This window comes from Thermobia domestica, chromosome 17 (genome assembly GCF_964235325.1).
Source record: "Thermobia domestica chromosome 17, izTheDome1.hap1.1, whole genome shotgun sequence".
Lineage (NCBI taxonomy): Eukaryota > Metazoa > Arthropoda > Insecta > Zygentoma > Lepismatidae > Thermobia > Thermobia domestica.
The window spans coordinates 74,221,841-74,245,210 of NC_137470.1; the positions used below are offsets into that span (position 1 = coordinate 74,221,841).

At 36.1% G+C, this 23,370-nt stretch overlaps 1 protein-coding gene across 1 annotated transcript in view; it reads right to left on the bottom strand.

The window, feature by feature from the left end:
• LOC145673736 (protein GPR107) overlaps positions 1-23,370 on the bottom strand; it is an 81,805-nt gene that overhangs the window by 21,556 nt on the left and 36,879 nt on the right. The window contains exons 6-8 of the mRNA XM_081743474.1: positions 16,744-16,848; positions 14,974-15,107; positions 942-1,091 (exon numbers count right to left, since the gene is read on the bottom strand). Coding sequence (XP_081599600.1) covers positions 942-1,091; positions 14,974-15,107; positions 16,744-16,848 — 389 coding nt within the window. The remainder of the gene's footprint in view (positions 1-941; positions 1,092-14,973; positions 15,108-16,743; positions 16,849-23,370) is intronic.

The following is a 23,370-nucleotide window of genomic DNA, read 5'->3' on the forward strand; positions in this document are numbered from 1 at the left end:
CGTCAGTGTATACTTCGTCGCGCTTGGGCACAGGAATGGGTGCGTTGGTCTGATTAAACACAGTTTGTGCTGCTTCTCTCGGACGGGCGTGCGTATATGTGGCGCCAACAGCATGAAGCTATGGACCCCTCGTGTATGGTGCGTATTGTACAGGCAAGTGGGGGCGGCTGTATGGTTTGGGGATGCTTGCGTTGGCATGGACTGGGACCGTTGTTGTGCATGGATCACAGTGAGACATCCGTTGTGTACCTGCAGGTGTTACAAGAGCACATACACCCTACAATGCAACCTTCTACCCACACAAAAATGGCATTTTCCAGGACGACAATGCACGGTGCTCCAAGCCAGGACTGACTGCACTTGCTTGGATTAAGGAGCATTCCACGGAGCTGATGCATATGAATTGGCCCCTAACTCACCGGATCTTAATCCTATAGAACATCTATGGGAGTTGTGGAACAAGCTCTTCGCATCATGACTTGCGTCGACATCTATGAGGTTATTGGGGTGCCACCAGCAAAATATAGTATCAAGTCCACATATCAGCAACTACCAGAATCCCTGCTACACCGTGTTCAAACCATCCTCTGAGCAAATGGTGGAACAACAAATTATTAGATAGGTCGTCGCAATTCAGTGAACACTCAGTATATATATATATATATATATATATATATATATATATATATATCTCCATCCTTAAGTAAAACTGTAATAAAGACCTAAAATATTTCTCTTCTTGGGACTTTCCTCACTACTAAATGAATGAACACAGGGTAACTATGGATTAGAGCAAAAACTTAAAAAAGAACAGTGGGTGTTCTGCTTTTTCAAACGAGAGTATGCACATGTCTAAAAAGCAATCAAAGGATGTTAAGTTTACAAATTGTCGACTTCTATTGTCTGCACTTAGTAACAGTAAAAATACTCCAGAAACTTACAGATGTGTAATGTAGTAAAGAACAGCCCAAGCTTCCACATGCTGTCCCATGATCTCAATGAAGTGGTAGTTCATTCCATGAAATACAAGGGAAAACGATTTCAGGTAAACTAATGCTCCCATCAAATAGTGGATCTTGAAAACGGGGTGCCTGAAAACAGAGAAAAAAATATAATAACTTTTTTAAAAATCCTAGACGAAAGTATGCTGCAAATTTTATTTTATTTAAGAACAACGTAGTTAATCAAGATTTATTAACCTTTGAGGATCATGAACAAAAATATTATTTTGAAATAAGATTTTTTTGGCGTATATCTAATTAAGATGATACTTAGAGACTATTTTCTATAGAAGTTACTAGCAGAATACCCGTTCTTCATACGGGGAGAAAATGTATTATTTTGTACATAAAATAATAATGAGGGCTGAATTTGGATTTGAACTGCATCGGAGTGTCACCGTTCATCTCAGCGATCCAGAAAACTATAGATTCGACACTAATATCGGTCATTTTTCGATCATTTTTAAATATCTCCCCCTCCCCTAAGTTGCATCTTTCAAGTAAAATGAAAAAAAAAAAAAAAATCCAGGCCCGAACCTCATCTAAATTGAAAATTTGATAAAGATTGGTTGGGTGGTTCAAGAGTTACTAAGTCACAGAGATAGTCACTTTCATTTTATATAACCTCGGGGCCATAAATAAGCGACTATTTTTCTTGAAAGAGGAAAGATTTTCTCTACCCCCTGTGGCTTAGCAACCGCAAACTGCACTGGAGGTCGCGAAGGAGTCAATGCCGCCAGATTTCTAAACTGAATGAACTTGTTTCTCTCTGTTTGAAGGTTTCCATTCCAGATTGTCATATGGGAATAGCAGAAGTAAAAACTTTTTTTTTAGTTCAACCTAGATACAACTTGCATTAAGTTAGTATTCGAAAGTTTTCGATAAAGTGATATCTTTATTTATTGCCCATAAAAGATCTGTAGGGAAAATGAGCTAACGGAGAAACTCATTTTTTAAAACGGATTCTATTTTCTTCAGGGTGACATTTTTTTAAAGGAAAAAAAGTATGGAAAGGGGAAAAATTTATGCACTTAAAAGGTAAATATTTATTCTCAATTTCTGCAAGAGCCTAACTTTAAGCGCTATAGTTTACAACTTAAGGCAGGTAGTACGGTGATTTTCCTTTTTTCTCTTTATAGTTTTCCGATTTTTGCAAACTATAATAAAACGAATCATATATTTGTAAATTTAAGCATGAATTTTTTGAAGTTTATATATAAAGAAAGAAAACAAAGACAGTATGACTTATGTCTTTATCCACGATTGAATAGCGACACACACAAAAGGGCTAAAAGTTAAAACCTTTTTTTGTATTGTTTTGAAAATTAAAGAAATGAAGAGAAAGAAGTGAAAATCCTAGCTTTCTCAATAAATTTCGTTCCTGATAGAACACTTCAATTTATTGTTTATGACCACCAATGTTTTTCAACAGTTGTCAGTTCGTAAGTTTGAGTTCTCTACTTTCCCTCGACATTTCGTTCGAAGAGATTGTAGTATGCTGGTGGTGTCTACGTATTTTCTCAATGACTGGAAATGTCTAATTTCTTTCGGCGGTACCAGATGATAAGCAGCCTGGTCCTTCTGGCCAGAGAAGACCAACTAACAAAAAGAAGAATCTTATACTTGGAAGTGGAGCAAAGCAGAGGAAACAAAGCATGAAAGTTTCAGAGGGCTCAACCCCTAGCTGCTACTAGCTACGATCTGGTTTCAATATGAACATTGGTTAAGAAATCCGGGCGATATGTATCTTTTTTTAATTAATGCTAATTATTCAACACTTATCCCCAATAAAGCTTTTAATTTTCTTATTACTAAGTGCAAAAATTGACGTACATTACTTTCAAAATTCAAGGATATAAAATTACTTAAAAAACGAGAAAATTTTCGAAACGAGAGGTAAAGAATCATTTGAGAATCGAGACAAGACGACACTTCTTCAAACTTAACAAGACAATACTAGTCAAGGCTGAGTTAAATAGTTTTTGCGCGTCCCAAAACCAGTGACCTTACTTGAATAAAGGAGATCACATATCGGAATAATATGAAATAATTCTAAACATTTATTTAATATCATCGGTTTATTTGGTTTCAATGATGAAACCACAGACCCAGCCCACGTCACTAACCTTGCGATACGTTTTCATGTAAGATATTTGCACTCAATTGAATTACATTGATTTCGATACAAAGGTAAAGTATTTACACATATCATTCTCAACAGCCTGTTTTCAATTTTATTTTAAGATTCGGTACTGACAGATTTATCAACCGAGTGCTAATCAAATTTGCAATTTTCCTGACATTTTGCACTAATGTTTGTTTCTAATTACCTGGGATATTTCTTTAATAAAACTAAAATTATAATATTATAGAAATTGACCCCATTTCCCCTTCTCAGGAACGGAATTAAAAAAAAAAAAGAAAAAGAAAAAGAAAAAAGAAAAAGAAAAGAAACGAAGGTCGCGGTCTGTAATTTTTATGAAAAGTATATGTGCTGAATTTTACGCCTTCTTAAGCGAATCCTCACCTTCGGCATTTTCTGAACAAATAACACGGCGCAACACGAAATCTGCCTTTACATGGAACTATGTTTTTCTTATGTATTTTTGCATGGGAAAATCAAATATGTAGTCTGCATCACATACCAAATTTGTAATAATAATAAATAAAAAAAAAAAAAAAAAAACTAGTTTGAAATTTTGTACTGAAATACCATATTTTTACGGGTGGTGATGAAATATGATTAGGCTAATGTTTGTTCTTTTTTTTTTTTTTTTTTTTTTTTAATGTAACGTACCTTTTTAGCAGCGAGGCTATATAAGACGTGGGCAGTGGCAGATCTAGCCCAGGGCGGGGGGGGGGATAAGCTCCCAGTTCTTTGAGTGTCAAAAATAATTTAAGCTATTATTTATATATTTTTGAAAGTTATAGTGAACTCATGATACACCTATCATAGTCTGAGTTCTGGTTGTCTCCAGTTTTTACCTTCTAGATATGGCTCTGGACGTGAGCCTACAATTTAAGGTGGAATCCGAACCACTGTGTCGTTCAATGTTCTACGGGGATCGAACCCGAGACTCCGTGCACCGATGGCGCGTATGCTACCTACTAGAGCAGCGGAAAGGGCAGAAATGTGCTTAAGATAAAAATTGTTGCATATGTAATATACTTTACAATATAGGTTTATTTAAACATCATCCAAGCGACAATTTTTCTTCTTTACAAAAGGAATACGCTGTTTAAAGAGGAGTTCTGCTCAACCCCCAGTTTTCTCCTACTGCGTAGAAGTCTTTTTCTCCGTTATAAAAGGGAACACTAATTTCTTATATTTCTCCTCACTCTTTATCTTCATTTCAGGCAGTAACCCATTAACATCTAGTAATAAGCGAGTTCAGATTTGTGTTGCCTAACTGTGCTGCCATATGTTCTAGCATCTGAGTAATATTTGGATCTATTGTATTGTTACTTGCTGAGTGGTATTTCGTTAGGAGTGATTGACTTTCTTTGCACAATATGTTAAAATAAGTTTGTTTAGAAAACGACAAAGTTATTTTGAGGACTATTTTGTTCAAAATGGAGGTATTGTTTATTGTAAAGATGTAGATGGCTTATTTTAGTCTTTGGGACTGAACATAATACCATCGAGTGTCGCTTGTTTATTGACAGCTCGAAACTATGAAGACAGTGCTTCTCCATATTGGAAATGTTCCTGTTTCTATCTGTTCCTGTAGCATATGTAGCTCATACAAAGGAAACGTATGAAGTTATGAGTGTAATATTGGACTTCCTTTTAAAAAAAATCAAGTATCACGTGTGTGGGGACTTGGAAGTTATTGGTATTCTCTCAGGAATGCAACAAGGATACACCAAGTATTGTTGTTTTTTTTATGTGAATGGGATACCCGTAATAAAGCAAACAACTACGTCCGTAAATACTGGCCTCAAGGACAAGATTTCATTTCTGACACCACGAACATATCTCATAAATCAATTGTGAACCCTCAAGACCTATTTTTGCTACCGTTACATATCAAGCTCGGGTTAATGAAGATTTATGTTAAAGCATTGTTAGAGAATTTACTTCTTTCACGCACTTAAGAAGAAATTCCCAAATTTAAGTGAGGTAAAAAATTAAATAAGGAGTACTTGTTGGTCTACAAATTAAAAGTCATGCAGGATGAAGACTTTAAAACTAAATGTTCTGAAATTAAGAAACTAGCTTGATTGCCATTTAATTCAGTATGTTCAGGTTTTGTTTTTTCGAAATGCTATTGTTAGTGACATTGTGCGCAGTTTTCAACTCATGGGATACAACAAGTCATTAAAATTACACTTTTTGCACTTATATCTTGACTTTTTTCTCAAAACCTCGGCCCAGTAAGTGATGAACACGGAGAACGGTTTCATTAGGACATTGCCACATTTGAAAAGCGTTACAGTGAAAAATGGACTGAAAGTATGCTTGCTCAGTATTGCTGGTCTACCATCAGAGAGACTTCAGAAGATGTCTACAAGCGTAAGCGACCAAAGAAAGTATTTTAAAGGATAAGTGAACAAAATTTAATATTAGTATAATACGCCCTCCTAGCATACATTAGATAGTAAATATATATATAAAATATGTATATATAATTCGTATAATGTGTTGTGGTCTGTCTAACAAAAACTGACGTGATGGAACATTTTGGTTTCCACCAATGAAGTCAGCACCTGTCATTTAGTTAAAATCACATGATTACATTTGAAGGACAGAAAAAAAGTTCAAATTTGTTGCACAGTGTAATCGGAAGTCTGAATATTAATACAAACCCCCTTTTTTCTCCTGTAGAAGCGAAGTTTTCGAAATGGATGAAACGTGTTTTCGGTTAATTTTATGAAGAATTTATCCCCTAGTTTCATCTTCTTAACTTCAAGGATTTATGATATATTCTATTCGTAGTAAAAAAAAATTTGAATTCTCTTTCACTCTCCTATAGGATATATATTTTTAAAAATCTTTTATTAGCCCTTGCTTTTTGACAAAGGCATATTCTGTACAAATCCATGTTTCTATCTATAATAGTTTGAGTAAGGTATTAATGAGTATGTCACTTTAGATATAATCTTTTTTAATTTTTTAAATATAATAGTGTATATAAGTATATCTTTTTAAAAACTCATAAATAATTCGTGTTCAGTTTTGGTATTTTCACCCTATTTGAATTACGTTGCTGGAACTCGATCATTTAACATCTTTCTTAGGTCACTTTTTATTACACAATTCACGAGTCAATACGTTTCTCCTACGGTTTTCTCAATGGCTTTCTCTAGACCAAAGAACATATGGTGTCCAGATATTTTTAAGAAAAAATGTGACAACCTCGTCCCTCAGAACGTGCAGAAAACACTTTTATGATCACTTGTGGTCATGCTTACGGAAGGGGCTGTTTCTTGCGAAGGGTATGGGTAAGGGACGTTTATCGGTGGCCGCGACTAAATATATCCCTTCCCTCCCCCAACCCTAAGTTCTACCGTCAAAGTGAAGTGATAAAAAAAAAAAAAAAAAAAAAATCCCAGCTTGAATCTAATCTATGTTGAAAAGTTGATTGAGTCAGTCGGGTGGTTCAAGAGTTATTAAGTCACAAACATAGTCACGTTCAATTTTATGTATTAGATTTAATAATTTTAATTTTGTTTCCGTATGTGGTTTCTCTTACTTGTTAGGTAAGAGTTACCTCTTACGGCACGTGGTAATAATCAGTGCTACAATGTAGTTTTCACCACGTAACCATCTAGAAACAAAGGTTAATAGTATTAAGCATTATTACTCAAGTTTCTCTCTTCCCCCCTCGCCCCCCACACAAAGGAAGTTCTGTTTTAAATTGGAATAAAATGATAATACAAAATAATCTCCAAAATGGCTCTAAGAGCAAGACAGTAGTTAACTGAGGAATAATTCCTTGGGGTTCCCCATTTAATCGATACATGACAAGTTTATATACGCGTAAAGTTAGCCTCTGTACTACAGCACACTAGTCACACTGTCAAATTGATTGACGGCCAGGATAAATGCAGAAGAATCAAAGGCTAAGGATCAACAGAGACGACACAACGGCTACGGATCTGAAAAAGATTATGAATAAGATCGACAAATATGAAACGTTGTGTGGTTGAATGAAGAAATCGGAACTGACTATGGAAAAAGATAAACGTAATTGAAGCAATGTCTGAACTGCCACTGGAATTGAGGTAAAGAAGTTTTTAGAGAGAAGTTGTGAGCTAATCCAGTGTGATTTACGTAACTTTCTTAGTTTAAATTTAATACAGAAATACCCTAAAGTTGGATATATTTAATTTAAATACAGTTTCACTAAATTATTCATTTAAATATTTGCATTTTCTGTCTAGTCTAGTTTGCAGAGTGGTGACAAAATTTATAGAAAAGAATTCCCTGACTCTTCCTGGTTTTCCAGATAATTTCTTGAAACTTTCCCTAATATGTAATTAGCTATACAGACGTTCCCGTATTCATGGAAAAACAAGACAAAGAAAAAAGTACAACTATGATACATAAGTAATGTATTTCCATTATTACTTTCTAATATAATAATAACAAACAGTGTGTTACAAAATTGTAACAATCTTTTGAGAACAGATTCCTCACATTAATATAAGAGAAAAAAAAAATTGGTATGGGCCTGTGGTCGGAAGTGCATAGTTTTGTAGCTATAGGGTGCCGGACACGTGAAAACGTGAACTTTAAAAGTCCCTAGTTTCATTACTATAGGACCGATCGTAGTCGGGTCAAGACAACACTGAGGAACTAGTATGTGAACTATCTAAATATCCATCTTTCAGAATCTCCGGTACATACACAATCATTTTTAGAGAATCTGTCTGCGAGTACTTGATCACTCTCCACCTACCTCTCTGAAAATTGGTGTTCAAGTACTGGAACATTCTTAAACATGGATATTTGGATAGTTCACATACCAGTTTCCCAGTAATGTCTTGACCCGACTACGATAGGTCTCATAGTAGTGGCGCTATGAACTTTTAAAGTTCACTTGTTTCACGTTTTCGGCACCCAAAACTATCCACTTATTATAATAAAGAAATTAATATAATAAGTAATATATTATTATATTACTTTCATTATAATATAAGCGCCTTTTGAACGTGCTTTAATTATGTGGCTAGGAATGCTGTATGATCCGAACGAACGATGCTAAAGGCCCAAGTTTGCTTATTATGTCAACAACATCGCTTACACATATTGTTGGAATTATGTTATTGCTATTAGGGCTATTAGTTACTGCACTTTCCATGTGATTTAACTCTTCAGCAATATGTTTTGCACTAGAAATATTGATTGCTTTGTACATGATTGTATTTGGTACGTTTGCCTTGTGATTTATTACTATAATTCTAAAAATACATTTTGTTGTTATAAATACTATTTTCCAACTTTATAAAATACTACATCTTTAATTCATTGTACAGGTATGAGCAAAATTAGTGACGTGTCACTTTAATCTGACGTTGTTTGAAAATATCTACATTTTCTTTATGCTCGAAATTTTGGAAGATTTTTACAGCAGGAAAGGTTAGTGACAAACACGCTTGTAATATTTGCTTCATATTTTAAAATAATTAGAAAAAAGAAAAAAAAAACTTAATTTGGCCAAAAAATTACGAAAATTACCAACTCTGTTGGAAAGGATATTTTTCTAGATCAGGATGAAATTCTGCAGTTCAGCGTAAAACTGAGACCTCTACGTCGCTGACAGTCAGAACAATGTGGATTCATATCTACGAACAAAACATTCAATCAAATCTTTCTAACATTTCTTATATCTGCAGACTCCACATAAATAAAGCAAATAGTGGAAATTATCTATCAAAAGGAACGAATTGGAATAGATCATAATGAAAACTATGTCTCGCAGTAGAACAGACGTATAGCATGTAAGAAATGGTTGCCGCGAGAGTGTAAAATAAATAAAATAAATAAATACATAAATGTGATTAAAGGCGCTTCGAGATCCGTACGCAGAAATTTATCTACTATTACTGTTGTTTATGTATGTGAAAAAATAAACTACTACATATGTTTAAAACTCATAATATCAAAATAAAAAAAAAAGTCGTTCTTGCACCTGTGATACTATTCTTTACTTTTGTTTGCAAAGTTGTCGTAAGTATTGTCTGCAACGGCACCGACTCTGCAAAATTTATGTGGATGCATATCAATAGCGGAGCGTGTTATATGTTTCCAGGGGAGTTTCGATATATTTTTGTTGATTTCCTTTTAGTTAAAAATATTTTATGAACACTGTCATAAAGGGTTGCGCTCGATTCTATTCACAATATAGTTCCATTTTTTATTGTGTGAACTGCCTTTTACTAGGCCAGAGACAGGCAAGGAAGAGCGGAGTGTGTTGCTTGGTTGCCTTTGCACAAACACATTTGCAAACAAACAATTATGTTTTAGAGGTTTGAAATTTTAACTTCCATCTCAATGTTTTAATTGTTTATTATTTTCTTGATAATGGCAAGTGAGAAGTATTTACTTTATTTTGTTTCTATCTAAAAATGCTGTGGGTGCGTTTGATTATTTCTGTGGGTGCTGGAGCGATACTTTTTACTGGAGCTGGAGAGTAACTTTTTACCAAATGCATGTATCTGAAAACTATTGCTACCATTGTTTTTCTGCTTAAATTCTAGCCCAAAATCATGTATCATATTGCCCTATTCCTATTTACAAAACTTGACCTGAATTCAAGATGGTAGATTTCAAGATGGCTGCTGTCAAGGTTCACCTTACCGTACGACTTCCCCTTAGGTATAGTATGTACTGAACGTATTGTGCATTTGTCGCCATGGATACGAAACATTTCAATCTGCCATTTTGGTTAATTCCACTTCCAAAACGCAGCTGCTTTTTTGTGTTAGGTCTTTCTGTGGGACTTCCTTCCTCTGAGTGAAATTTTACGGTAGGTTTCGATGTGAGCTCATTCATACTTCCCGTGTGAGATTGAGTAGAATTAGCCTTTTGGTCACACTATACTGAGTTACTTAAGTCAAACCAAAGCTTACAATAAATAAATAAATAAAATAAAATAAAATAAAAAAAGCTACCGATAACTATGGACACACAAAATTTACAATTCTATGAACTTACAAAGGATGATAGTTATACCGCAAAAGGTATAATATTTTTACAAAAGTGTATTAAAATGTTTTACCATACAGAAGGGTCTTGAAAGCAAGAGTGTGTTTCTTTCAATAATTTCGCTAGAATTTTCTACTTATGAAAGTAAAGATATAAAAAGGAAGGAGGTCACTATTTGTCCTTATCAAAAGATTAACGTACATTTCATGATTACTACTCGTTTATAATAGTCAGACTTTTAAATCTCAAGTAATGACCAAAGTAACTAAGCTTTTTTAAAGAGTTTTCAATATTCGGTATGAAAGGGAGGCCTGAAAAATTTAAGTGAAGTCACAACAAATGTTTAGAAGAAGTATAGGGTTATTCAAAGAGCGCACCGGTTTTGTTACATCAAATTACGAACTTTACTTTTTCAAAAGTCTAACAAAATTCATAAACATGTTCATCACGCAATCTGATTTCAGGTATGGTGAATGACGTCGGATATATGACCTCCTCTACTGCGCTGGTATCTAACAACTCTATTCGTGTAATTCGCTATGACTGTTTGACAAGTTTCCACTTGGATTTCACTGATGACTCTTCGAATTTCCTCCTTAATTCACGGATGGAACGGGGTTTATTGACATACGCCAATGATATGAGTACCTCCGAAAAAAAGAAAGGAGTCTCAAGGAGTTAAGTCGCATGACCTCGGGGGATATTGCTGATCAGAATTACGCGAAATAAGGCGATCCGGGAACCGCTCTTGGAGCAACTGGATTGTTTCGAGGGCAGCATGGCAGGCTATAGTAAACTGCTCCATGGCTTAGACTGAACAAATGCAACAAATTCAGACTAAGGCGACAATCGGAATGTATGTCTGTAGATCAGCAATACAAAACACTGTCGGCGACAAGGAAACAAAAATTTGCCAGACGATCCAAAACCCTTTAATAAAACAGAAATACACTTTTCAGGGAAGAATAGAGTTTTGCTTGCCAGGCCAAGCTACTTAAGCTAGAAACAAGAAATATGGACAGTAGGGTGGAACGAAAAAAATTCGAATTCTTAAATTTTATTTCTAATAGTGTGCAAAGATTACCTTCGATGCGGAAAAGACAAAATAAAATTTTAGGGTAATCGGAACATGCTTTAAGGTGCCGCAATTACGATAATGTTTCATAAATTTAAAATTTCGTGTACTATTTCAGCCTCTTTCGCTTTTTTCACTATAAAAACCTTTATTGTGCTTGTTATATCTATTTGTTGATGAAACAAACTTCTGGGGTGGGGGAGATGAAGCGATTTAAATTTATGAAGAAGTTAAAAAATTAAACCATAAGCCAAAAATGAGGGAAAAACTAATTTTTAAACGAAAAATTACTGTATTCGAAGATAGAATTATTAGTCCTTATTCCTTCTCCCCACAAAAAGATTGTTTCTTCAATAATAAGAAATAACAAGTACAATCAATGTTTTTACAGTGCAAATAAAAGAACAATGAAAGAGACTGAAATGGAATAAGACATGTCATATTTGTGAAAATTTGTCGTCTTTGCGGCACCTGAAAGCATACTTCGATTACTCTAAAATTTTATTTTTCTGTTTTTAAATCAAAAGGCAACTTTTCCGCACAATTAGAAATAAAATTTAAAAATTCGAGTTTTTTGCTACACCCTAATGGACAACAAAAAGGATCTGGGACGTGAGGTACCGCCAAGGAACGAATTTTGAAAATTCGACGTGGATCTGAAGGAATGTGGATTGCAATTATTATAATACGATGTCCACACTTCATAATCCCCTAAGGTTACAGACATAAATTTGATATTCGGAATTTGCTTTTAAAATAATTAGACATACGTTTCAGCCCTTTTAGATGTTTGACCTGGGATGGAAAAAACAAGGGACCCAGAATGGTTTACTGAGATGTCCATAACGGGCGCTCGAATATCTATATATAGTTCATATGAATTTTATATGAGAGGTGCAGAAGTAAGAATGCAATATATTGCCGCAGTAACATGTGGGAACATTTACTAGTCCTCACACAGCTTCTATACTCCAAGTCCTTGTGTGTTTTCTCAAGATATTTTAAGTGACAAGTCAAGGAACAGCGCTCGCCCATTGACTTTCAATGCCTTAACTTGCAGTGCCAGTCACCCATCCTCTCTGCTTGGTATCGTTCTCCTAGATTCCTGTGCTTTTCAATTGTTTATATAGAAAATCCCCCTGTAAAACACTGTACATACACATTACACAAACACCCTGACAAACGCACACGCATAACTGGCTGCATATATTACGATATCCCTTTGGTTTATTGATTTCTATTGAATAAATTTTCTTCAGTAATTATTTCCACGTCATTCAGGCCACGTCGTTTTTAAACCTTGCCAGAAATGACCTTGAGTTTTAAGCAAAATTCGGTCAAGGTGTGTGAAGCTGTTCAAAAGAAGCGTTAGGAATACTACGAGTACTACGTTAATTACTTACAAACTTAAATCACCTGTACCTCTTACAAGGAGACTTACGGAAGTGTCACTCACCGATTTGAATAAAACTTTGCACACTTGCAGAACATCGAAAAATAATCGACACGTATTATTATTATTATTATTATTATTATTATTATTATTATTATTTTATTTCGGCAGTGGTGCTGGTTTAAGGGTAGAAACCGCCCTTTGAACCATTAGCGGTGGTCTCTAAGCATAGACCGAAAACAACCATTTAATTTAGAAGAAAGCACACTGCCAGTGCCTTTTTAAGGACGCCTGATTCAGAATCTGACGTCAAAATTACAAAATTCAAAATTCAATATAGTGACGGCGGATTCAATATAGTGATAACAATTACAAGATGTCTTCTTGTTTGAAATTCTCTGCAGTTAGCCAAGAACAATTATAGTTGGCTGAGATTACTACGAGGAGGTTACAGACCAATTTGAAACCCCTTTCTATACTCATTTTAATGGGATGCTTGATTAAAGTGAGTCTCTGCACCTCTCACTATAGCGTTTACAGAGACACAAACAGTAGAAAGTGTGGCACAGTCAATAAATTTATGACTCTCAACTACACCCATACGGCCTTTAATTCTGAAAATGGTGTTCTGTTATCACCCTTGTTAATTTTTGCAGGAAAAGAATGGAACATTTCGCCCTATAGTCCAAAACAACCTCTTTTAATCTGAAAATGTCCTTGTGAAAGCATCAAATTCGGGAAAATTAACATCAGCTCTTGTGAGATCATGTTTTCAAGAGGTTTATCTCAGAGCGTCTAATACAAAGTCCATTTTTTTTTTTTTAAATTAGATTTGTGGAGTGGTCACATTCATCACCTTTCAACCTTTTTGCGAACAAAAGAGTACCTCAAAATAGAAACCATTCGGCACTAACAACTGATAGGATTCAGCCTCTTGATGTGTTCGTCTTAAGGCCGTGAAACAACTTCTCGAGACATTTAGTGATATTGTCCTCTACAACTATAACATAAATTTACATCTCTGTAATAATATAATTTAGATCCAAATCAATGATCAAATATTATTAGATATGCATGATACAAAAACAGTTATTTGGAAGAAGATTGTGCTGCATTCTGCGATTTGTCACAGTTATTGCTGTAATAAGGTGAGCTTGGTGTAAACAATGTTTGTGCATCACACACTTCTTTTTTTATTATTATTATTATTATTATTATTATTATTATTACTGTGAAGCGTTTTCTCAATAAATTTCTAATTATAACAATTCAGATATGTGAAGTTCTGACATAGTGAAAGGCGAGGAAACTCACTGTACATAAGCACCTCCAATAGGCTAATAATAGAGACTAACTTTAATCAAGCATTTCGTTAAAATAAAGGGGTTTCAAATCAACAGAAAGAGATTTCAAATCGGCCTGCAAGCTCGTCGTAGTAACCCCTGCCAACTATAATTGTTCTAGGCTAACTGCACAGAATTTCAAACCAGAAGACATTTTGTAATTGTAATCACTATATTGGGTTCGCCATTTTGAATTTTGACGTCAGATTCTGAATCAGCTGTCCAGAACCCCCCTGGCATTATGTTTTCTTCTATATCAAATGATTGTTTTCTGACTATGCTTGGAGACCACCCCTAACGTTCAAAGGGTGGTTTCTACCCTTAAATCTTCACCATTGCCGAAACAAACAAACAAACAAACAAAAAAATACGTGTCGATTATTTTTCGATGTTCTACAAATATGCAAAGTTTCATTCAAATTGGTGAGTGACACTTCCGTATGTCTCCTTGTTAGACTGAAGTTTGTCCAAACAATAGGAAGTGTTAGTCCAACCAGCCCAATCAAAATCTCGACTAGCCTAAATATGTATAGGGTGGCGTGAATGTTGCCCTATAATTCTGTTATTAAACTAGCCCAAGAACTAAAAATTTTGCTAGCCCAATCAGCTCAAATGAAGTACTACCTGGCCCAATAAAGACCTCGACTAGCCCAAACATTTGCAAGGCAAGTTCCAACACCGGTTACTTTTGCAACATACTTGATCAAATTTGGGCTATGTAAGTTACCTACAGTTCCATGTGAGACTGAAACTTGTGAACTAAAACCTGCGACTATAATGTTTCCTATGATAACTACGACATGGTGGTTAGCGCAAAACGAAATTAACCTCTTAAATAAAATTGATACATTTTGCTTGAAAGCGACAAAATTACTGTTGTATGTTAGGTTGAGGAAAAAAAAAAAAAAAAAAAAGCATGTGCATGAGTTACAATAGAAATTCCACGAAAATTTATTATAGTGTAAATAAAAATGAATAAATTAATAATAATCAAAAAGAAGTCTTACTTGCTCTTCCTCAAGATGAAGACCCAAAAGCAGCCTGAGAGGAAAAATAAAATTGCCATTGTGAAATAGAGAGCTGGAAGAGGCATTTCCCCGGCTGATAAGTAATTTCCTGCATTGTTTTCTTCAATCTCAATCTAAAAATAAATAAATAAAAAATAGTAATAAGGAATAATGATTATACAAGCAAATATAAAAAAAATGTAAAAGCGAGTACCTTCAAACAATTGCGTCTCTACAAATGGTATTTGAAACATGGTGAATCATGGTTTTATCCCAGAGCACACAGTAACGCTTCTTCTTGACTTATTTATATAAACAGGGTGGAAGGGAACAAAACTGAAAGATTTCGGGAGGTAATTCTACAGCTAAAAACAAAGAGAAAAGTTCAAATAAACATAGGTCGAACGGCAGCGTTTTCAAGTAGCAACCGTGCGACGTTTCGCCACTCTCCTTCTTCTAAATCCAATATCTGATGAACACAATATTTTGTGAAAACAAAAAGATGTTTTACAAGAAATACAAATTTGTGATTATGACTATGAATTTTTCGAGATTTGTTCACGAAGCAATATAGCGTTATTTCACTGAATCTAACTGTTATAAAGCAAACATCTCTTGCAAACTAATATACATGTAATAATGTCATTCCGTATTTCCAGCACATGAGGTTCCGGGATCAACATCTGGTGGAGGCTGAAATCCTTGGAAACAAGTAAGTAGTGGTTAAGAACACATTAAAATATTGGATACTGTTTTTCATGGTCTTGATACTGGGCAACGTACAATCAGGGACGACCCTAGGCAATTTGCCGCCCTGTGCAATGATATCATTTGCCGCTCCCTTTCCCCAGAAAGAACAAATCTTAAAAGCCACGATTTTAAGTATGCTACTCCATCATAAACAACGAAGGGGAGGGAAATAGCACTCGCACTCAGAAAGGCTTAAGCACTACTAATAAATCTCGTTCTCTCTGTTTTCTCTTTAAATAATAATCTATTATGTTAGTGAAAAATAAAACAAACACACCTGTAGAGGAAAGATGGTAATCGTTTTATAGAATTCAATATCGAGGTTCAGTCTCAATATATCAGTTTGCAATTTTAGTGCAACTAGCTATTTTATCTTTATTTCTTGATTTTCCTTCTACATCTGTTAAAAATTAAAAAAAAAAACTTTTTTCCGCCTTCCATGATAAGGAGCTTATTTATGACAAAGACAAGACTAGTTTTCTTATCAAAACTGTGGTAATTAACTAAATGGAACAGGAGTTCGCTATTTTTCGAGAATTGAGTTCTTGTATTTGACAACAATCAAGCAATTCATGCTGGAATTTGTTTGACCATTTGCTTAGCATTGTCCATATGACCTTAAACTAATGCGACGTAAACATGATTTAATGACTCTAGTATTCAAAAGTCAGCTTAGTAAATTTAACTACCATCAATATGAAGTATGTTTCCAACAAGAAATTTTTATTGTAAATAATATAGTTGTGACATATTTTGCCGCTCCGTGCAAATGTACGTGTTACACATATGGAAGAGTAGGCCCTGCGCTCAATAAACAAGGAGTGTGCAAATAATTACAAGGGTGCAGGAGAGAAAATATAGAATTACGTGATGTATCTCTTAACCATAAAAAAACAACAGCATTCTCCATGCTCAAGTTGACTCAACAATATTTCGATTATAGAGTTCTCGATTTTACACCACAACACTATGGACAAATTTTCAACAAATTATAAAATTACCTGCAAATATCTTACTTACAATGAAGCCGAATTCAACCATGCTTTCTTTCTGGTAGTTAGGACAGCTATGGAAATACAAATTGTAAAGTCCTTCCTCTTTCTCACTAGCGACGTATACAGCGAACTAAAATAATAATAATAATAAAATTAATAACAATCTTTACTTAAGTTTAAGTGATTAAACTTAGTCATTCTTTTCCAGCAAATTACTACTAGCCCAAATATCGGAACCTACAAATGGTAAGCTTAAGAACTGCCTAATATATCGCCACAATTCGTCGCAATGTGAAATATTGGGCTGGTGCGATGGAAATGCCCAGAAGAGTGCATTTTCGTGTAAATAAATTTCACTAACACACAGCGTTTCTTGGATTTCATTCCCATTACTTGATAAGATGTTGCTAATATGATAAGATACCTCCAGAAGATGATCCCTGTCGACCAATGTCAACCTATGTGGCACGCATAAATTCTACTTTCTTACCTTAGCGATTGCGTAGAGCCTCCAAATGACAGTGGTATAGCGTAAAACTAACTTATCCGCAATGAAACGAACACTTTTCCAACGGATCGACTCCACGGTGTTCGTGAGTTCATCAAAGCACGATGTTGGTTGCTGGTCTCGGGGATCATTTTTAATGTGTCGCCGGTGCGAAATTTCAAAAAACTAACGGCTTACGATACGTGCATTCGCCACTTTTGGTCTGAATTCACTGTTGATGGTCTCTGCAGCTAGACATGCAGAATTCCCCAGTTTGAACTAATGAACAAAAATCACTCGTAACTGTGTGTTCTAAATGGTACACTTTCACATGACTTTGTTCAACACACAACCTTCTCACCGACTTGGCAATTCAAACTTTCTGAACATGTAGAGTTACGAGGGCTGTTCGGAAAGTAGCATTCGATTGGTTAAAAAAGGAACACCAAAGTAAATAATAATAAACTATTATATACATACGAAAACAACTACTTTGCCCTATGTTTCAGCATAGTTTCCATAAACATTCAAGCACTTATCATATCTCTGCACCAGCTTAGAAATTCCATCAGCATAAAAATCTCCCGCCTGTGCCTTGAGCCAGCCTGTGACCGCATCTTGCATCACCAAAGCGCTGAGATCCAAGCCACTTTTTCACATTCATGAACAGATTGTGAAACGTCGATTTTCAGGAACTTTACCATCAATTTTCAGAACGAGCTCATCAGTGACCACGGACGGCCTGCCACTCCTCTCTTCGTCATGAATGTTTGTTGGTCCACTTTTAAATAAACGAATCCATTCACGAACAACTCCATCACTCATCATACTTGGTCCATACACGGCACAAAGCTCCCAATGAGTAGCTGCTGCCGAATATTGTTTTGCCGTAAGAAAACGTACAAGAGCTCTCGCACTTGACAGGGTTTTCTATTGCAGCACACATTTTGAGACGCTATAAAAGTGGAACTAGTGATCAGACAACCTTCATCAATGACGGCTCGAGGCAGACTGATCTACCGCGCACACCTGTGCAAAGATGGCAGCGCTGCCCCCACTACTTCACGCACAGTGACAAATCGGAGGTTACTTCCCGAACGCGCCTCGTAGTTACATCATGCGCGTGACCTTCGTTCATTTATTGGTTGCGAAACCGACAATGGCTTCCCACTGGACATAAAACAGACATTTCAGTCGCACAAACCCAAAACCTCACATGCTTTATAATCAAATCGCCATGCTTTAAAACTAGTTACTTCAGCGTCTAATTCATGCTTAGGGTATATATACTAACCTAACGTGACGATATTCCCTGATTAAATTCATTAGAAACTTTCTTAATTTCAATATTTGTGAAATAACTATTTGCCATACTCTTGCCCCTAAATTTTTTCGTTCCCATCTTAATGAAAAATCTCATTTTTCTACTCACATTTTTAAGTACGTCCACTACCTTTAACAATCTGCAATAAATTTATACTTAAACATTAGCAATATTCGAAACCAATATTTCTTTCATGTTATATAGTCCTGTGATCCTGTCTTTAATATCTGGTCGGACGAAATACTTTGTTGTAAACTCTAAATTTTAGTACTGCAGGTCAGTTCCTGAAGTTTCATCCATGACCACAAAGGAATGTAAAAATCTTCAGCATTTTAAAAAATGAAATGAAATCTTCCAGTTTAACGTTCCACGATTATGCTCTTTACGCTAAGGGAGACAGGGTCTGCATTTGAACTTGAATCGTATTCATTAGGCAAATTTTATGCATTGTCGCTGCTGTCGTCATTAGTTAATCCACTTACAAAGTAGCACATCAGTTCTAACAAGTAGACCTCAGCACTTCGCCGTTGCGTTAGCAAAAGGAAACAACTACTGTCCTAATGTAGGGTTGAATATAAGACACTGACAAAAATTTTAGCTGCTAATGAGCACTAGAAATATGGAAAAACGAAGTAGAAACATGGATGTGGGAAAGCCATGTACAATATATTTTGATAGTTTCAAGACCGATTTTTTTTTTCGAAATAGGTGGAGAAACAATAGTTATGACTTCAACTATGTAAATCGAGTTAGGAGGGATGTTTTTATGACATTCCGGATCATGACCGCCATCTTGAAATCCGCCATATTGGATCGAGTCAACTTTTTCAAATGGAAAGAGGGTAATGTGGGGTATCAAACAACAATGATTTTTTTCTACCCAATCTCATGCAATAATTAGTTTGTCCATATCTAGAACGGTTTACAACTTACAGTTCTTTGAATGTTGAAAGTTCGTTGTTTGTATCAGATAACAGAATACTATAGTGACAATGAACATAGCTCTAGAGATAGCATTCTTACAGGACAAAGTTACGGCAATGAGAGAAATGCAAGTTCTCAGCATTCATAAAATGGTCAAAACACAATTTTGCAGAGCACCATGAGCACCTAATAAAAAATGAAGCGTCACAAATGTCACAAAAGTTAATGCCGGGAATATTGAAAGCGTACTTCTTCGGCACCTCGAACCATTCGATCAGATCATCAATAAATCCTAATTTACAAAATGCATATTGAATCTTTCCTGTGAAGCGAGGAGACTGAAATTGATTGTACACAAAAGAATGCAGAGTGACAATAGTATCTCTGTCATGCAGTTTTGAATGGAAATGTTCGTCCTTTATTGCATAATCACATATAGTACGCCAATATGGTTTGTATTGTCTAAAAAAAATACATCCAAAGGTTGAATTATGCCGGTGGTACCTTTTGGAATTTGTCGCACTTCCACTGATTTCCCAGGTGGAGCTGTTGTACGTCGCATCTCTTCATTATTAAATGATGCCCAGCTATCCACCATAAGTAAATTCCTGCTACCTGCATTCGGCCAATGTCAATTCACATACCATTCTCGCAGTTCATGTAATCCCATTTTGCCAGATGTTGATGCTGTAACATGTATATTGCCAAGTTTCTGCACTAACCTATTAAATCCAGTCTGCAATGTTACAGGCACTATTCCGTTCTTTTCCTGGAAAACAATGAACAGCTTACCAACTAACTCTCCCTTTAAATTAATTATGGGCATGATTGTGTAGGGGTGTGTTACATTTATTGCAAGGGCCTCAATTTTCCTGGTATACGGACAAAATCTCGCGGCCGAAACATCGCCGCCCAAAATCTCGCCGGCCAAAACCTCGCGGGACAAAATCTCGCCGGGCCAAAACCTCGCCGCCCAAAACCTCGCGGGACAAAATCTCGCCGGGCCAAAACCTCGCCGCCCAAAACCTCGCGTGGCCAAAACCTCGCCGCCCAAAACCTCGCGGGACAAAATCTCGCCGGGCCAAAACCTCGCCGCGAATGAAACTTTTCTTTAAAATTTACCCAATGTGTTTCCTAATATGCAATTCCACATTACAAATAATAATAATAATAATAATAATAATAATAATAATATACAAAACATCGTGTGCGTGGGCTTTCTCTGGTTATTCCCGTTTCCTCCCACTTTCTTTATTCGATCATTTCCTTCATCCTGGTCATCTACGTCTTCTTTAACCTATAGTACATAATCAAGGGACGTCGTAAAAACTCATATATTGTTTCATATTTTCATAAATATTATTAGATTTTTGTTAAAATTTTAAGTTTTTGGATGTTCCAAAGTTCACGAAACTAACCTCGTTAGTTGTCATTACTTTCCTTATGCAGACTTTCTTTCCCTATAACCAGTTTAAAAATATCCTGTCGCCCTACCTTCACATTGAAATCCTCTAATACAGAAATAGAATTTTCATATGGTATCGCGGGACTTGGTCAAATACCCGTGATACTTCTTCTGAAACAGCGTCTTTTATACCGTCATCCTTATCATCTGTTGGAACATTTACATTTTGGTCAGGCGAGATTTTGGGTATGGCGATATTTTGGGGCGCGAGGTTTTGGCCCGGCGAGATTTTGGCCCGCGAGGTTTTGGGTGGCGAGGTTTTGGCCAGGCGAGGTTTTGGCCAGGCGGGGTTTTGGCCCGGCGAGATTTTGTCCCGCGAGGTTTCGGCCTGGCGAGATTTTGGGCCGCGAGGTTTTGGCCAGGCGAGGTTTTGGTCCACGAGGTTGTCCCCGCGAGGTTCTGGCCGCGAGGTTTTGTACCCAAACCATTTTCCTTTTCCCTTTTATATCTAAAGTTCTCGGGCGATGCATTTCAAATTGAAAGCCACTTTGGTCAGCATTACAGACATATTTAAACTCAAAATAAGGCAACGTCTGTTTGATACTGTGAACGTAGTCTTTAGCAGTCTGCATTAGGTGTGGCTGGCGCTCATGATGAAGTCTTGTTTTAAAGATTGTCACTTTCCGTAGCCCAATATTATAATGTCGTTTGAAGTTCAGTAGCTAGGCCTCCGAGGCTTTAAACTGTTCATACCCAATATCACGCGCAACGTGGCATGCCATTCGCTGAAGATCACTGTCTGATACCGTTTGCAAAAGTACTTCACGTGCGTGTATAAACTGCATGTACAATGCCTCTCGTAAAAGGGAACTTTTGTCTTCGCGTGATAGTCCTTTATTTTTTTTTCTTAGCAACACGATCGTAGGTCCACTCGCTAATGCGAAATCGGTTACATATTGTCTTTTTACTGTGGTTTGGATGTTGTTTCATGTAGTTAATAATTTGTTTCGTCTTCTCAACCGAGAGTGAAGCACCTTTCTTGCGTTTAGCGGGTGATGGAAGTGATGCGTCTGAAGTACTTTCTTGGACACTTGGTGTTCTGTCGGCATCTTCGGAATCTGTTGAATGATTACCCTCTTCCGCTTCCATACTAGCTTCTTGATTGTTTATCTCATGATGTACCTCCTCTAGAACATCCAGAGTGTATTCCATTTCAAATTCCAGTTCTTCATCCGCTAGGAATCCAATTATGTCATCTGCGATTGCTCTTTCCTCTTCTAATATATTTGTTGCTTTGTGCTTGAACCGTAATGTCTGTAACTGCTGCAAAAGGTACATGGCAATGTTTGCCTTATTTAACGTCATGGTGTGTCGTTTTTTAGTCTCTATTTGTTGCCTGCACACACACTTCCTAACACACACACGCACGCACTTCACAGTATTACAAACACAATACAATAAACGAAATAAGTATTTCTCAAACAATTCCGAGTTCACGGGTAGAACTGACAGTGAAAATAAATATTTCCTGCACTTGTCTCCTTACAAAGAATTTTGACGCTGTAGAAGGTACGTGATGCACGTAAGCTCCTGCCTTCTACCGTAGCTGCTACGACCAGGAATGCCATTGGTAGCCAGAATTTCTATTCTCTTCATCGTGCTGCCACTACTGTTTATAGTTTCAGTTGAATGCACAAACGCACATACGAAGTGGCGAGGTCAAAACCACTTTATGAATGCTGAGGACTTGCATTTCTTGCATTGCCGTAATTTTGTTCTGTAAGAATGCTGTCTCTGGAGCTATGTTCATTGCCACTGTAGTTATCTGTTATCTGATACAAACAACAAACTTTCAACATTCAAAGAACTGTAAGTTGTAAACCGTTCTAGATATGGACAAACTAATTATTGCACGAGATTGGGTAGAAAAAATTATTGTTGTTTGATACCCCACATGACCCTCTTTCCATTTGAAAAAGTTGACTCGATCCAATATGGCGGATTTCAAGATGGCGGTCATGATCCGGAATGTCATAAAAACATCCCTCCTAACTCGATTTACATAGTTGAAGTCATAACTATTGTTCCTCCATCTATTTCGGAAAAAAATCGGTCTTGCAACTATCTAATTCTGTTATACATGCCTTTCCCACATTCATGTTTCTATTTCGTCTTCCCATGTTTCTAGTGCTCATTAGCAGCTAAAATTTTTGTCAGTGTCTTATATTCAACCCTACATTAGGACAGTAGTTGCTTCCTTTTGCTAACGCAACGGCGAAGTGGTGAGGTCTACTTGTAAGGCTGCTTCAGAATCATGTGAAATCATATAGTCATGTGCAGAAGAAAATGTCATAATACTATAAGCGATGTTTTCTCAAAAATACTTCTATTTTCTGTATATATTCTTAACTTTCGAAGGTTTCAGTAGGAGGAAATATTGCTGACAAATATATTTTCAATGTTAGCGTAAAACAATTGTTACGGAATATGAAGTAAGGACCGACGCAGGACA